The 16,795-nt window shown below is 30.3% G+C and overlaps 3 protein-coding genes across 3 annotated transcripts; 1 reads left to right on the plus strand and 2 right to left on the minus strand.

Annotated features, from left to right (window-relative positions):
• Positions 1-3,467: 3,467 nt before the first annotated feature.
• LOC112776890 (TITAN-like protein) lies at positions 3,468-6,436 on the plus strand. Its single transcript, XM_025821161.3, has 7 exons — positions 3,468-3,900; positions 4,045-4,171; positions 4,323-4,644; positions 4,757-4,791; positions 5,097-5,142; positions 5,410-5,831; positions 5,938-6,436. The coding sequence occupies exons 1-7, from the start codon at positions 3,551-3,553 to the stop codon at positions 5,971-5,973; spliced, it is 1,338 nt and encodes a 445-aa protein (XP_025676946.1). The 5' UTR covers positions 3,468-3,550; the 3' UTR covers positions 5,974-6,436.
• A 1,655-nt stretch (positions 6,437-8,091) lies between these two features.
• LOC112779487 (mavicyanin) lies at positions 8,092-12,181 on the minus strand. Its single transcript, XM_025823781.3, has 2 exons — positions 11,866-12,181; positions 8,092-8,689 (listed from the first exon to the last, which is right to left on the minus strand). The coding sequence occupies exons 1-2, from the start codon at positions 12,035-12,037 to the stop codon at positions 8,289-8,291; spliced, it is 573 nt and encodes a 190-aa protein (XP_025679566.1). The 5' UTR covers positions 12,038-12,181; the 3' UTR covers positions 8,092-8,288.
• A 4,131-nt stretch (positions 12,182-16,312) lies between these two features.
• On the minus strand, positions 16,313-16,795 carry LOC140182125 (protein MAIN-LIKE 1-like). Its single transcript, XM_072228244.1, has 2 exons — positions 16,683-16,795; positions 16,313-16,562 (listed from the first exon to the last, which is right to left on the minus strand). Exons 1-2 carry the CDS (start codon positions 16,793-16,795, stop codon positions 16,313-16,315), a joined length of 363 nt encoding a protein of 120 aa, XP_072084345.1.

Here is a 16,795-nt window from a genome sequence, read left to right on the forward strand (position 1 = left end):
TATAAATATTATCGAACGAATTAGTCTAATTCCTTTAAATTCAATTGATTTAAGTTCGTAGATTATACGTGTGAATTTGTTTATTTTTTGTTTGTTTACGAGTTTTATTTTTAAGTTTTGATCGTTTATGACCATTCCTACCAACTAAACAGGTTGATTCGTTTATTTTTTTATTTTTTTAAATATAAAAACAAAAATCTAATTTTAGACAAAAAAAAATTTTTGACAAAAAATGCTATTTTTTTTTAGTCAAAAACCTTATAAAAAACAAAGTTGTTTTAGTGGTTCAGGTCGTATTTTTGGATTAGATTAAGGGAAATATTGAAAAAAAATACTAAATTATTTCTTAAAAATACAAAAGAATATAAATGAATTGTCTATTTAATCTGTTATTTTTTTGGGTTAATCAAATTTAATTGATTTAGCTCAAATTTTAAAGACAAAAATGCACTCATTTAAATAGATAAATAGACTAATCTTACAACTCTAAATTATTTTGAGAGTCCTAATAAATATATATATATACACCAAAAATTTATAAAATATATATTAAAATATAATACATCTTAAAAATATATGAATAATACACGTGTATGTGAAATATTTTTTGTTAAATATTACAGGCATTTATACATAATAATTTTGCCTTTTAAAAATAATAGTTCTTTAATTATCTGTTTGCAAGAGAAAAATAAAGTTAAGCAAACATTTAATTTACAGACGTTAAACTTAATCTAACAGTGAAAAATGAAAACTTGGAGATCAAAATAAGAATCATAATGCAAACTTATTTGGACGTCATTCAATTGTTAAAAAAATATTTTTTAATAAAAATGATATATTTTATTTTTTGGTATGTTTGACAAAATTTTAGTAATAAAGATAAAAATATCAGATTTTTTTTAAGTTATAATATATATATTTTTTAAAAGATTTTTTTACTTAAAAAATGTCTTTAACATAATAAATAAACAAAAAATACTTTATATTGTTATACCTAAATATAATTATTAGATAAAAATATTTTTTTATATTAGATATTTAATTATAAATTATTTTTATTCTTTTAAACAATCTTTTAAAAAAATCACTTGAAAAAAAAATCTTATCATAAAAATTTATCCAAACAAATCCTAAAATCAAATTAAAGAACTATAAAATGCAGAAGAAAAGAGACTCACTTAGAGTATCACCAACTTTGAAATCTTTCCCTGCAACCCATTTGGTGTAATCAACTTCAAGGGTCCATCCAGAGGCATCTCCAACAGTGTAATCTGTTGCAAAAACTGTTGGAGAAGCCAACAACAAAATCAAGAATGAAGAAGCAACTAATGCTATAGCTTTATTCATGTTTTTTTGAAGAAATTTTGTAATAATCAAGAAAATTCTTCAAAGGAATATATAGCAATGAGAAGCTTTGCAAGCTATGCTACTATTAAAGAATAATTATTAAAAAGAGATAAGTGTAAATCTATAATAGTGATTTGATTCTCATAATATCTTGACTAAATTCTTTAATTGGTTTGTTGATAAATAAAATATTTAATTGACTACATTTTCATTTATATATATATGATTGATTCTATCCTTAAATACAAAATAGTAGGAAATCAAATTGAATATTCAAAACAAAACGGGTCAAGCATTATGCTTTTTGTTTAATCTTATTTATTCAAGTTTCTATATACATCTCCTATTGATTCATTCTACAAATAAAATTCTTATTTGATTTTTTTTTCCATTGCCAAGTTGATTCTTTTTTATAAATTAAATTAAACTTCTAATGAGTTCTATTATCTTTTTTCAAATAATCTTGTATGTGGATAAGTCATTCTTTAAATGAATATACATATGCAGTCATTGTAAATATAGAAAAGAATCATCATTACATAAGATATGTATGTATGTATGTATCACAAACTTTATTATATTAGTATCTTAATTTCATTTATACTGTCATTACTTAGTAAAAATAGTTTTTCAATTAAAATAATATTCAAGTTGGTGTTAGAAAGAATACACATAACTATTTGAACCAATTTAGTCTTCAAATTATTCAATGTTTTAATTGGTTCACGAAAAATATACTAATTAAATCAATTTGATCTTCTAGTTAATTTTTTGGTGATATGTTATTGTTAAGTGCTACATGGCATATTAAGAATATGACACGTGACAAAATTTGTCTATATTACATGTCAACTGTCATTTGTAAAATATCAACTACTAAAAATTAACACCAAAACATGTTTTATTTAATAGGATGTAGAATTAGATTATTAAGCTGGGTGTTATCAGAGCAAGAACAGGAGCTCATTCTAAGATTCTTAGCTAATCTGACTACAAAGTCAGTTGGTCTAGATTACATTAAAATGTGTTACATCCTCTACTTCTTAATCTGTCTTTAGTTGGTAGCACATTTTTTTTTTGTGTGTGTCAAACTCTATAAGAAAATCCTTGTTTTAGGTTGAATTTGAAGGCTTCAAAGTTCTTTTCCATTATAATATTTTTGGTTTAAGGTAACTCTTACTTGAAACAATGTTTAACAAAAATTGTCTTAAATAGACAAAGATAATATTTTTGGCCAATTATATTTAAACAAGACAAAAATAACTAAATTTTTTGTAACTCACAAAAATAATTATCTTTGATATTTAAAAATACATTTATAAAACATGTAATATAAAAATATAAGACGATCTTTTTAAATAAAAAATACAACCGACAACTTGTTTAGGCCTTATAGATGTTCAAATTGTTGATATCTTGCTACTCCATGACCTAATTCACTCCGGATTGCAACCTCCACATTAATATAAGTACATGGTCTGATTCTACACTTGTTTTAAGAGGTATAGCTTTCAATTCAAACATGTCTCAGAAGTAAAAACAAATTGAAATCGAGAGGGAAAAAGAGAGGATAGGTTATATCGAACCACTGAATTCTTAGTCCAACATGTCAAAAATTAATCGGCTGCAAAACTGAGTTTTATTTAAAAGTCTATTAATCAATACATACACAAAGTGATATTCGAATTCTTAATCAGACGAGTCACCCAACAAAAATTGGTTTCACGCACGCTGAGTTTAGTTACATAATGTCAATGTTACAGGCCCAATACAAGTAGGAAACTTATTAAATTGCAAGGTCAAATTAGATTCTGAAACTAGTGGATAATCTGTAAGCTTCATAAGCCACATATCTGGGTTTAAGTTTAATGGAGACAATAGTGAAGAATCCTTTAGTAGAATATATTAGGGGGTGTGCGTGTGATTACATGTGTGTGAGTTGTATGTCCAAAAAATTTTTTTTCTTTTTTTTGGGACTACTTCTTTTTTCATTTTAGGGTCAGATTTTCTAAAACAAAGCCCAACGCCCCAACCCAAGAATGCTTCTAGTTTATAGATGTGGGCCTTTCTCATTTCTTGTAAGCCCAAATAGGCCTTTTTATCATTCCTTGTAGGCCCAAAAGAAATATTTTGATTCACCGTGTTCTCAATTCAGGGTTGAGAGCGGAGAACGACGAAGAGAAGTTGTGTTTCGGTGGCGATGCCGGCGGGGGAACAATCGGAGCGCATCGGTAACAGAATAACGAACCCTAAAATGACGTCAAAAACCACCGCCAACCATAATGAGAATGAGAAGAAGAAGAAGAAAAACGAGTTCGAATTCTGCAAAGTATGCAAGCTGAACCACAACCAAGGTCTCGGCCACAAGTACTTTCCCAACCACAACAAATCGCTCTCCAATTTCCTCTCCAGGTTTCGCAATAAGCTCACCGACGTTCGATTCTTCCTCCAAAACCCTAAATTTCTCTATCCTGAGTTCGCTTCTCAGAACCGATTCTGGTGCGTCTTCTGCAACGTTGATATCGTTGAGCTCCGTAGTTCCTTTGCCTGGTAACCGCCGATTTCTCAATTTCGAGCTTCAGATTTTTGTCTATTCTTGGTTTGCATTTTGAAATTCGTAGCTGTAGGATTGTTGCTCGAGTTTTTGTTTTTAAATAATTCAATTGTGCGTGTCGCGCGTGGATGTTGTGGTAGTGCTAATGGAATTCGTCACCTTGCGAGTGCTGAGCATGTGAAGAATTTGAAGCACTTCTTCTGGAAAAATGGTGGCTCAGTGGATCAGTTGGAGGCGTTTATGGTCTCTGATGATGATGTTGCCAAGGTGATTGATAAATTTGTATTTACACCAAATTGGTCCCGTTATGAATTGGCATGAACTACAAATTACTAACAGATTTAAAATGTAATGAATGTGTAGATTTTGGAATGTGATTTCTCATTGGTAGTTATTGTTTGTTTCTTTGCAACTGCAGTGGGAGAGGAAGTGTGCGGCTCTGCAAAATGAAGCTGTGTCGGGGAGTGGTGGATGCCGTGGAGCCGTGATTGGTCCTTCAAGTGATATCCATAATCAACCCAACAGTGGAAATATTACTAGTTTCGAAAATGTTTATTCTGATTCTGTGAAATCATATCCTTCTTCAAATGATGTTTTGCCTTTACAATACTATACAAATGAGAATCAGATATCGGGACTCTCTAGAGTTCACAATGCTGGTGTTTTAGGTTACAATACGTCTGTGGTACCTTTGGAAGCATCGTGTGATGAAAATTCTTTTGCCTTGCAGGATTTTGCAGGTATGGATGTCCTGTGCGTTAGAAATTTCTTTTTGTATCCCTTACAACTATTATCCACATGGGATTTTTTAGAACTGGATCTTATCTTCTGCCTGCTTATTTTATGTTTCAGTTGACAAGAAAAGCCATCTCTCCAGTAATAAAGGGGTAAGTTCTTGTCTTCTTCCTCTACTACTGTAACTTTTAAGGCCTTAACTGTTTCTCATCTGGATCTAGCTATTTGTGTCTCAGAAATTGCGAAGCCAATGGTTGGTAACTTGATTAGTTTGCAAGATCAATAATTTTTTAGTTTTGCAGAAAAAATTGTCTTGTCTTGACAATCCATGAGTATATTTATTTTGAATATTCTTGTCTTGATTCCTCCATTTGTTGGTCTCTTACTATTGTGTCTATAAATATAATTTCTTGTTTCAACACTTATAAAAGGATTTGGTTATGTATGATTGTACCAGGTGTTAGACAATGGTAGAATGTTAATCAGAGAGAGCAGTCATCATGGTATTCATCTACAATTGTATCAAAGCTATTTTTCTTCCATTCTTATAATATACAATAGCCAGTAAACTGCAGAGCACATGGCAAATTGAATATGTTAACTTGGTGACAATATGTATGGCATATATTTAAGATTATACTGTGCGCCAAAAAGTTATGAACTTACTATGGCATTATAACTTGCTTATGAATCGTTCGCATAGAGGAGGTTGTATGTGTAGTTAACTTGCTTGAGTGATGTATTTTCTGCTTATGGTCCTGCATTTTCAGGTCTGCAGATGCTCACCCAAATCTCTTCTGTGCCTGCCGAAAATGCTGGTGGAAATATTCATTCTGGAGCACCCCCACCATGGTTTGAAGCAACTGAGGGAATTCAGATACATTCTATACCTGTTTTAGGAGGTGTAGCTTCCCATTCAAACATGTCTGGGAAGTCCAAAAAGTTGAATCCAAAACGGGTGGGAGCTGCTTGGGCAGAAAGGAGAAAGATTGAGATGGAGAGGGAAAAGAGAGGAGAGGCTGTGCGAAATGAATGTGATCCCACATGGCTTCCTAATTTTGGCAGAGTCTGGCAATCTGGTAGCAGAAGAGAATCCCGAAAAGAATTTGAGAAGGAGAAACGGAAATTATTCAATGCTGAAACTCAATCTGAGATTCCACTCAAGATACAACCTTATGTTAGTAAAAGAATGGTGAGTCATTTTCCTAATTCTTGTATCGCTAACTCACCAGAATTAAGTTATTCCAACCATCAATTTGTAAATCTTTCAATGGGCTTCCTTTGCTTATTCTTTGCAGCGGATGGAAGGTGGTGGTGATCAAGTAAATGGGTGACATTTCAGGTTACAGGCTAGTTCAAGGAGTCATCTTCGTGGTATGCACATGTCATAATCTTTTACAGTGAGCAGAGGTTGAGTTCAATTAACAGATAAAACATGGGATTCAAATCAAATCCTGGATATAAGATATAGTGAAATCGTTGTTTCATATTGTCCTGCAACAATAATAGTTTAGTAAAATAGGTGTATATAATATATTAGTATATGCATTGAGCACGGAGTGAGGCAGTAATTCTGCACCCATGTTGATCTGTCCAATTTTGTGTAGCTTCTTGGTTTATTGTTGCCAACCAGCTAGATTTTGAATATAGGGGTGACTCAGTGATTGCTATTAACATTTAGATAGCGTTCAAAATGTTGCTCTTTTCCACGTTAAACGGACAACTTATCCATACTAGTGTACAGAATTGAGAATATTTAGATTATTCCTGTCAATTTAATAGACTTGTGTTCATTTTGCTTGTGGTGCTTAGTAGTGCAGTTTTGTGAGCTGACACAACTCTCAACCCAAGGTATTTGGAATCATTCTGCGAGTCAAATTTCTCTTAATTTTCCTATGATGATATGGTCAATTTATGCAAAAATGACTAAGGTTTGAACTAAAGGATAGTGTTTGGTTATTATGCTGTGATAGACTGATAGAGGAGATTGACATGTTGAGGATAGAAACATATTCGAACTTTGGAGAAAATAGACAGACAAAAAGGTTCTTATTTTGGGATAATTTCCTTACTTCCAAAATAAATTAATACAAGTATGCGAGAGATGCGCATTTCTATCCCACTGGCTCTGTTCTTGCTGATCAGAGGAACTAGCTGCATTGCAGAGACATGATTTTGCTATCTAACATGATTCATGGTGAAAATTGATACTTGATTGGTGATTGATAACACTGTTGCTTTATAGATTATTAGATTGTATCCATTCTAGGCAGAATCCTGCGGAATGGAAAGTGACCTCTGATCTTGAAGTTCCACAACTAGTTTCGAGGATTTATTGGGGAAAAAAATAGGTTATTACTATTTTTTCTTGCATTTGACTTGGAGTTAAGCTAATATTAACTAAATTTTTATTTATTTATTTTTACAAGTAAATCCACAACTTTTTTTTTTTTTTTGTAAAATCACCTAATATGGTCAATAAATTATTGCCTTAGTGTCTCTACTCTCTTGGTTGTGATGGATGATTGATGAATTCTGTTTTTAATTTTTTTCACCCTCTTAATGATTATATTTGAGGAAATGTAATTAATAAACTAATACATAGGCAATTAACTTTCAACATAATGATGAGCACATCTTTCTCTTGAAGATATTGATTGAACTTAAGCTAACAAATTAAAGTTGGGCGAAGGAGTTGTAATTCGAGTCATTATCTAAATAAGTCTCCAATACAACTAAACACGACGTAACTACTACTATATAAATAATAAAAAAAAAATGGAATCAAAATTCTTTCTACCAACCACTAATTAATACTGTAGTGTTAGGTGCTAGAAAATATTCTTGTTTATGAAGTCACGATGCTGTTGCACTAGAACCGGCACCATGACACCAACCTGGTGCAAGACTTTTAAATTTAAAAGTATAATTTCTAATATTTTAAAGATGCAAATTTTTGAACAAACTTGAGTTGGTCGAGTAGTCTTGTCCGCTTAAATAAGTGTTAGGAATTTGAATCCCGCCTAGTGTATGCAGCAACCTATTGACCAGCCATAGATCTTTACTAGAGTCTCGATCCGTCCTTGGCCTAAAAAATTATATAAAAAAATTGATTGATTTTGCAGTGCCATGTGCTGAAAATGCACCAATTCTAGTGCCCCAACAACATGAATATTGCATCATGATTGGTATTTTGGTTGAAAAAAAGGTATGTTTCATAGTATATACCACAAAAGAACTTTTATTTAGCTCATATCCGTCAATTTTAAGATTTAAATTTATAATTTAAAATAAATAAAATAATTTTTAAAAAATTAATTAATATTAATTAAAAAAATTAATTTTCTAATTTTATTTATCACGAAAATTTTTCAATCCGGGACATACTCTTATTCAATTGTCCATTATTGCCGATTATATGTACCCTTTTAATATTTAATTTGTATCAATAATTAAAGTCTATCATGATTTTATTAGAGAGAAAGATGTATATCCCATGATCAAGATCAAATAAATATACATCTAAGATCAAATTTAATAAAAATCCACACAATAATCCAACAAACCAAGAAGAAGTGATGATTACATATACTTAAAAATGAAAACTCAAATACATAAAGAAAATAATCCAAGTAGCACTGCCTCTTCCCTAGAACATAAATCCCAAAACAAGGGCAGAAGCAAGCAAAGCCCCAATGAATTGGGTAACGCCACTAGAAACACCAACTGCAGCGTTATCCTTGGGTGCAGGTGAAGAAGGAGTAGCTGGTGTAGTTGAGGGAGGTGAAGGGGACCCACTTGGGGACTTGGGTGAGGACCCACTTGATGGAGGGGACCCACCAGAAGAACCAGAAACAGTTACTTGAAGTTTCATGCCACTAGAGCAGTGACCAGTTATTGGGCACAAGAAGTAGTAGCTGCCTGCCTTGGAAAGTGTGATCTTCGTTTTGCCATCTTTGTAGGTTTGGATTGCGTTGCTTGAACTGCAGCTACCGTAGTCGCTTTGGCTCACTTCGGCCACTTGGTGGGTGCTTGAGTCATAGTTGAAAGCTGAATTCATTTTTAAACAAACCAACAAATTTGCTCAGTTTCGTTAATTTGTTCAAGACTAGTTTGAAACAAATTAGAATATTTTGTATAGGTTGCCATGTCAAGTTGTAATTGTGTATATAATATGATGAATAAGTTATAGATGGTTATGCGAGAATAATGTTACCATCTATTAGATATTTCAGTCAAATATATTAAGGAAAAGTATAGGATACCAACATATTATCTGCCAACTTCTGTCAACTCTTATTTATAATTGTATTTTATGGAAGTGTGTTCGTAGATGTGTTTAATAATTAATATATTTTAAATACATATATAAAGAGACACATCTAGAAAATATATCTATAAAGACATTTCTATTAAACACAGTTATAAAAAAGACATTTTTATTAGACACATCCACGAACACACTTCCATGAAACATAATTATAAATAAAAGTTGGCAGAAGTTGGCAAATATGCTATTGGTAACGTAGCGGAACCGATATATTAAACTCTCTAATAATGCGTTCGTTTATAAGCACTGGATATTATATATTAAAGACACAAAATTGTGAAAAGTTAGACACAAAAATATTAATAAAAGATACAATTTATTTTTTTATTTTTTTATTATTTTTATTAATTTTTTATAATTATATTTTTTTAATTTTTTAAATAAAAAAATAAGAATAAATTAAATTTTTATAATTTATTTTAATTTATCACCTAATAATACAAAAATATTAATTTTTATGTCTCTGTTATTTATATCATATTCTTAAAATCAAATGTAATCTAATATGATAATTGATTTGATATATAAGGCAAAATTTAAATTTTATATTTATTTAAATAGACAAATAAATTAATTACTCAATAAATTTAAATTAATTATATAAAGAAACAATATGGCTTGTGATTAATAAAATAATACAAATGAATTATGCCTTTGTATTTATTCTTATTTTATTCACAGAATTAACTTGTTAAAAAATAGGGGAGTTACCAGTTATTTTATTTTGTTTTATGTTTTATTCTATAATTAAAAGAATGTAACTCAATTTAATAACATCAAACATTTTTTAATAGAAATACAACTAATACTACAACATATTTGTTTATGCGTGTTAGTACATAATAATTTGAGTGGTTAATAATTAATAAATGGTACGACAGGCTGTAGTATGTACCTACTAAAGAATATTGGATTAATTTATAAAACCACACTTTGTATAGAGATCATATAAGATATTCTTTCCTATTGCTTCTGTAGTAACCAATTTATAGAAAACATTATTTTTGTTTTTTGTTTTTTTTTTTGTTTTATATATATATATATATACAATATGCTAAAGTAGACAAAAGCCAACAACTACGAGGCACAATGAGATAATGATATGAGAGGAAGAGAAGGCATATATATAAAACTGGTAACTTTGAAATGAAAAAGTATGATAGTCAAACTGGTGACTAAAAAGATTCCAACAGTTATATTTTCAATTATGATGATGTTAAATACGCATGGAATAAAGTATATTTTTTGTTTTTTAAATTTATTAAAATTTTAAAAAATATTTATAAATTTTATTTTATTTTAATTTTATTTTTTAAAATTATTGATTTACATTAAATATATTTTTTATAGTTAAATTTTCAGTAAGTTTAGAACAAATTCAGTAATAATACATAATATTTATGTCTTACCTATATTAAAGGTTGTTCTTATGAAATTGTTACTAAATTCATCCTAAATTTTGAAAAATTAGTCGATAAGAGTATATTTGATGTAAATCGAAAATTTTTAAAATAAAATTAAAACAAAATAAAATTTAGAAATATTTTTAAAATTTTTAACAAATTTGAAAAATAAAAAACGTACTTTATCCGTATACATGTTATATGAGTAAGAAATTTGTTTCTAAATTATATTGATGCATAAAAGATAACCTTAATTTAAAAAAAAAAAAAAGAAATAGCTCTATAGTATTGTAATAGTTAAGGGCACTTTAGTCATTTGACAAAAAAAGTGTACCCAAGCCCCCAACTACTTGTGATGTATATTTAGCTTCATCCTTTCAATTATTATTCATTTGGCCTCTATAAAAATATGATAAGAATCATACATTTCTTGTTTTTAAACTCTTTATTAAATGAGGAGTATTTTATTTTAATATTTTTTTTGTAAGATTATATAAAAAAAAAACATAATCTAAAACTTATCAACTTATTTGTTATCCCTAATAACAAATTATCTTTTTAGAAGTGTTGCATTTATTTTTTACTTTTTTTGAAACACATTATTTTCTGATTATATGATTAATTAATTATAAAAATACTCTTTACATACAAAAGGCATGCACATCAAAATCAAAATAATAATATTAATAGTGTATACCTATAATTGATTTCAGAGTAGCTCATTAAAATTTATCTAAGGAGGAAGGTTATATTTTATACAGATGGGTGGTACAAACTTTACATCAATTAAGGGTAAATTTTGCTTTTTAAAGTTATAGTTCTTTAATTATTATTTGTAAGATAAAATTAAAGTCAAGCAAAGCATTGGAATGTTTTTAATTTACACATATCAACTTAGAGTTGTAAAGTATTTTATACCGTCGTTCAATTATATATGTTTTTTTAGATGATTATTTACGCAGTTAATGTAAAAGATAATTATTATTCAAATGTGATATTTCATAACTAGATACACGTATAAAATTATTTTACACTTAGAGTACATTCAAATTAAATTTATCAAATTTAGGGTCTATTTGAAAAGTTTTAAAAGTAACTTTTTAAAACTTTTGACTTATAAAAAATAGTAGTATTAATGTCTGGTGTAATTTTTAAAACAAAATTGCGGCTTTTTAAGAAGTTATTTAGGAGTTTATATATAGAAGTTTAAAAAAAATGACTTCTCTCATAATACTATTATTTTTTATCACATTTTTATAAAATAAGTACTTTTAAAGCTAAAAACTCAAACACAAAATAATTTATTTATAAGTTATTTTTAATATAATTATTTATTGTTTAAATTATTTTTTTTAAATTTAATTAAACTATTTATTTAAACTGGACTTTAATCTAACAGAAAAAAAAAAACTTTTAGATCAAAATAACAATTAAGAAGCACACTACTAAAATCAAATGAAAGAACAATGAAATGTAGAAGAGAAGAGACTCACTTAGAGTATCACCAACTTTGAATGATTTTCCACTGGCCCAGGTTTTGTAATCAACACCAAAGTTAGTCCATCCAGAAGCATCTCCAACAGTGTAATCCGTTGCCAAAACAGTTTGAGAAGCCAACAACAAAATCAAGAATGAAGAACCAACCAATGCTATAGCTTTAGCCATGTATGTAAAAAAAAAAAATTGTTCTCTCACAAAAATAACCAAGAAAATTAAATTCTACAAAGGAATATGTATGTAGCAATTAGAAACTTTGCAAGCTATGCTAGTATTAAATGTGAGAGACCTTTGAGGCAATGGTGATAGCAAAATGTGGTGTAGCATGGGATATATATAAGGTGGGTACTCCCATGAAGATATTATAATTGTCTTCATGTGATGATTTTTCTTTTTGACCCTTAGATGATGGAGTGTAGGGTTAGATTTTGATATGTTATAAAAGTGTTGTTTTTATTTGAAGTGTGGCCAAATCAATAAATCACACTTTTATACAAAGCATCTTCATAAAAAGATGTTTTTTGCATCTTCATTTGAGTAGCTCCCTATATATAATATATAGATTGGAAGATTGGGATAATCATGTATTTCTAATGATGAATTATTATAATATATTGTTACCAACTACTACTACTACTCCGAATGGATAAAATATTTGAGTTGTTATTGACAAAGTCTCTTTTTCTTTTTATTTTATTTTTTATTTCAAATTATCACTCTAATAATAGTTGAGCCTGTCTTAGCTTTTACCTAATGCACTGAGATTCTTTTCCCCTAGATATGAGTTCTAAACTTGGAAGCTAGCTAGCTATACTCATACCATTACCGCGTATTTTCCACAATTTGACAAATGGCATTTTTCCCTTTTAAATTTTGGATGCGACCTTCTCCATTGTTGAATATAATTCACAATCATTGTGGAAGTAATTAATTGATTAAGATCTATAGAGTACATATACTTTGTTGAGTTGTTGTATTTAGGTATTAGACACATTTTAGATACGACACTTATTGACATTTATTCGATATGTGTATCTGTTGTGTCAAATCGTATTTTAATAAAAAATAAAAAGTTCTTTTCGAGACACGTTTAGACACATCTAAATATCATTACGTATCAACATGTCCAATCTTATTCCTAACATGTATTCTTAAAATAAATTTAGAAATAGTATATATTATTATTTATTAAACAAAAAATATTTTAAATACTTTATATAATTAAAACAAGACATTGAAAATAATTAAAAATTTAATTTGTTTTAATATCAATAAAATATCAAAATACTATTATGATTTATCTAAAAAATACTTTATATTATATATATATATATATATGCATGTCTTTATGTCTTATAAAATTTTAAAATTCGTGTGTCGGTATACCTTGTATCGTATTCTGTCCCGTATCCGTGTCAGACTGTCACTACATCATAGATTAGTACATCATAGATTAAGATATTAATTTTGAGGAAGAAGAAAAAAGGGTAATAAAGAATAGTGATAAATATAGATAAATTATATTTTTTGTTCATAATGTGTGATTTTTTTTAAATATCACTAATAATTAATTTCATTTAATTTTATCTCTGATATTTTCTATTTAATTTTATCCATAACTATTTTTATTTATGTCAAAAGTATTTTTAAAATATTTTTATTTTATTCCTAATATTTTATATAAAATTAACATTTAAGAATAATTTTGACATAAATAAAAAATTATGAACTCATCTATTATTTCTTTAGTGACATATGGATGAAACTAAAAATTTTGCTTTCTTTGTGAAAATATTTAGTTTCAACACAATGTCTTATTTGTTTTGACTAGGCCAGAGCAGGCCATTCGAACTTTTGGAGCTGCTATGTGCTAATGAATATCAATTAAAATTTTTGTTAATTTCTAATAATTAGTCCAGCTCTAAGTCTTTAACTAAATGGATTCACCATAATAAAGTTCATTATATCTATCACAAGCTATTTGTTTCTTTTCATACAAGAAAGTCAGAGACAGTTATGTAAGAACAAATCCTTTGTTGTTTTTATAAATTTGTCTCTTTGTGTTTCTTAAATCTAATTACTTTTGCCACCTTCTAATAATGTATGAGAGATGTTGTCAATCAATTTTAATTAAACAAATTACCGATCCAGAATTCAAATTCTATTTTTATATGTAACAATTTATTAATAAAATTTTTAAATAGAATTTAAACAAATTATCCATCACATCTTAATTTTTGTATATATTTATGCAATATTCAAAATTTTTTATTTATTGTATTTATTTTATTTGTATAATTACTTAATATATATTATGTCAGCTATAAACATATTCTTGAATAATTATTTAAAAAAGATAAATGTATATGATATATCATCAATTTTTCAACACAATTTTACTTATTCAAATTAAATATTTATAATAGTGATTTGATTTTCTTAATATCTCAATTAAATTCTTTAATTAGTTTGTTCATAAATAAAAAGGCAAGTTACCAAAATAAATTGTTTGAAAACTAATATTATTGAAATACAACTTTTAAATATTGTATACGCAAATATAATTTTTATATTACTATAGAAACCGCGATAGGGGTATGGTGGATTAAGGTTTGAATGTAAACCGCAGTAGAGGTACAGTGGTATACGTTAGATTGCGTAAAAGTAGAAACTGCTATACCCCTCTAGCGGTTTTTTCATGAATGGTTAATGTGCATAAACTGCAGTATCCCTATAGCGTTTTATACTTGCAAAGAAACGCCTATAAATACTAAGCAGGAGGAAGTGGTGTGATAGTAGATTGTCATTTTTACAAGTTTACAAATGGATAGTGAGGAGAGTTTTTTTGTTCTAGTCCATTGCTCCAGAAAAATTCAAAAAAGTAAAAGACATGGTGTCAAGTTCACTGATAGAGAACCGGTGAGTGTTTTTGTCCGACCAACAAATACGTTGTCAAAGTTAAAATCAAGTATATTGTAAAAGGCGGGGTTATGTGGGACAAAGTGGGTGAAGAAGTTGTTCTACAAGATTTTGATTGCGGTTGTGTCAACTAGTGTGAAGTATGAAACATTTGTGATAGGGTCGAATGAAGACATGTAGGTTTTGTTTCATTGTCGACGAAGTTTTTTAGAAGTGAGAATACATAAAGTGTATGCCAAGTTGGAAGATGGCGTCGACAGTTCTGAGACATCAGCGCCGAAGCCTCAGTCGACTACGTTGGGGGTACTTCTACCTCGATGCCTGTTGTTGCACCCGGTTGTCTGTTGGCTGATCGTCCATCTGTTGCAGTTGGGATAGCTAGGTCACCTCATATGATTCCAAGTATTTTAGGTGACGGTGAACCGGATCGGGTTGAAAATGTGATGTGAGAGAATGATTCAAATGAAAAGCCTGCTCACATCGTGGAGGACAGTGACGAGGATACTCCGAGGAACCCATCTACACATTAGGGGCCATCTAGTTTCGGGACACAGCAACATCCTCTACGTTTCTCAACGCTGAATTTGAAAGCCATCGGTCAGCAACCGGACATAGATCCTACCTTTCGAAGTCAAGGATTACACGAGGGATATCCTCATGTAGAATTTCAGATTGGCCAATCTTTTCAAACTAAGGAGGAAGCTGTGTTGAGTGTAAATGATTATAGCGTCCATCATGGAGTTGAGTACCGGGTGATAGAGTCAGATCATCTCAAGTATCATGGGAGATGCAAGGAGTTCGAAAAAAGATTGCACATGGTTGATTCGCATCACACTTCGGCAATGAAAGAGTACTTAAGAGGTTAAAAGGTATAACGGACCTCACACTCCTATCGTCCTTGCCATATCTGAAAATAACTCAGAAACCACCTATCTCCACACCTACCGTCCTTCTCATGAAGCCAGTCTATGTTCAGGGTTGGTTCAGGCACATGCTGAATGCCACCGAGCTGTGGAAACACCCTGTCCACTTGATCCCACTCAATCATGGCGAAGTATATCAGGCTAGTGACCGCCCGCCATAACCGACTGTGCTCCTCAGCTAGAATCTCCGGATGAACAACGGCAAGCACGTCCAATGCAGCATAAGGCTCCCACACAATCTGCAAATCACAACAAAATCTACCATTAGTACACTATATACTAAACATGACGGCAAACGAGTAATGTAACTTTGAAACAGACACAAATAACTTACATCTCGACCATCCAACCGGTCTAATGCAAGGCAAAACTGGATAATTCTTTGCTCCTTCTGGTCGGATGTCGGTAAATATGTGGCCCACTTGGACGATGACAATGTCATATGAATAAATAATCCGGGGTCTCAATAGATAATAACTGAAAATAAATAATGAAAGGCTAAGTGCATCTATCGATACTTGGATGCCAATGGAAAAGAAAAGTGGTCAAATCCATATAGCCTGAGAGTAGGGAACCGTCAAAATATCCAAGACTATAGTAGCTAGAGGAGGCCTGCCAAGTTTGTGGCATTTTTGTTGGCCACCCGACACATGCATCGATATAGCCATGCCAACGCAGCCGAACCCCAACTATAAGTGCCCATCTCGTCAAGCCTCGCCATAAACGACAACCACCGTATATGTACCCGATTTGCACTCTTGTCACCAAACAACTGAGTGGATAGCAGCATCATAATGTACACACGTGCATATATGCATATGGTATCCTCAGTCGCATCTGCCGGTAGCACCCTGAATCTCTCATGGAACCATGTGAACTGGACTGTGAACTGCTTTACCTTATCTGGCGGCGAAAGCTCACCAAATAACTCCTGAAACTACTCCTAAGCCGGTCTGCCATCATCCATCAACTTCTCAAAATCTGTGAGGCACCCAGATATAGCCTTTCCATCGATGGGCAACCCCAGTTGGTATGCCACATCATGCAGCGTGATGGTGCACTCTTCGAACGGCATATGAATCAT

The sequence above is a fragment of the Arachis hypogaea genome, chromosome 19, assembly GCF_003086295.3.
Source record: "Arachis hypogaea cultivar Tifrunner chromosome 19, arahy.Tifrunner.gnm2.J5K5, whole genome shotgun sequence".
NCBI classification, from domain to species: domain Eukaryota; kingdom Viridiplantae; phylum Streptophyta; class Magnoliopsida; order Fabales; family Fabaceae; genus Arachis; species Arachis hypogaea.

Bases quoted from the DNA above. Each gene is read 5' to 3' on its own strand.
- LOC112776890 (XM_025821161.3), top strand. From the start codon at position 3,551: ATGCCGGCGGGGGAACAATCGGAGCGCATCGGTAACAGAATAACGAAC. The intron at 4,645-4,756 runs GTATGGATGTCC...TTTATGTTTCAG, and splicing joins TGCCTTGCAGGATTTTGCAG to TTGACAAGAAAAGCCATCTC. The intron at 5,832-5,937 runs GTGAGTCATTTT...TATTCTTTGCAG, and splicing joins CTTATGTTAGTAAAAGAATG to CGGATGGAAGGTGGTGGTGA.
- LOC140182125 (XM_072228244.1), bottom strand. From the start codon at position 16,795: ATGATTCATATGCCGTTCGAAGAGTGCACCATCACGCTGCATGATGTG. The intron at 16,563-16,682 runs GTTGATGGATGA...TGAGAGATTCAG, and splicing joins TGCCTCACAGATTTTGAGAA to GGTGCTACCGGCAGATGCGA.
- LOC112779487 (XM_025823781.3), bottom strand. From the start codon at position 12,037: ATGGCTAAAGCTATAGCATTGGTTGGTTCTTCATTCTTGATTTTGTTG. The intron at 8,690-11,865 runs GTGAGTCTCTTC...AAATGAATTCAG, and splicing joins CAAAGTTGGTGATACTCTAA to CTTTCAACTATGACTCAAGC.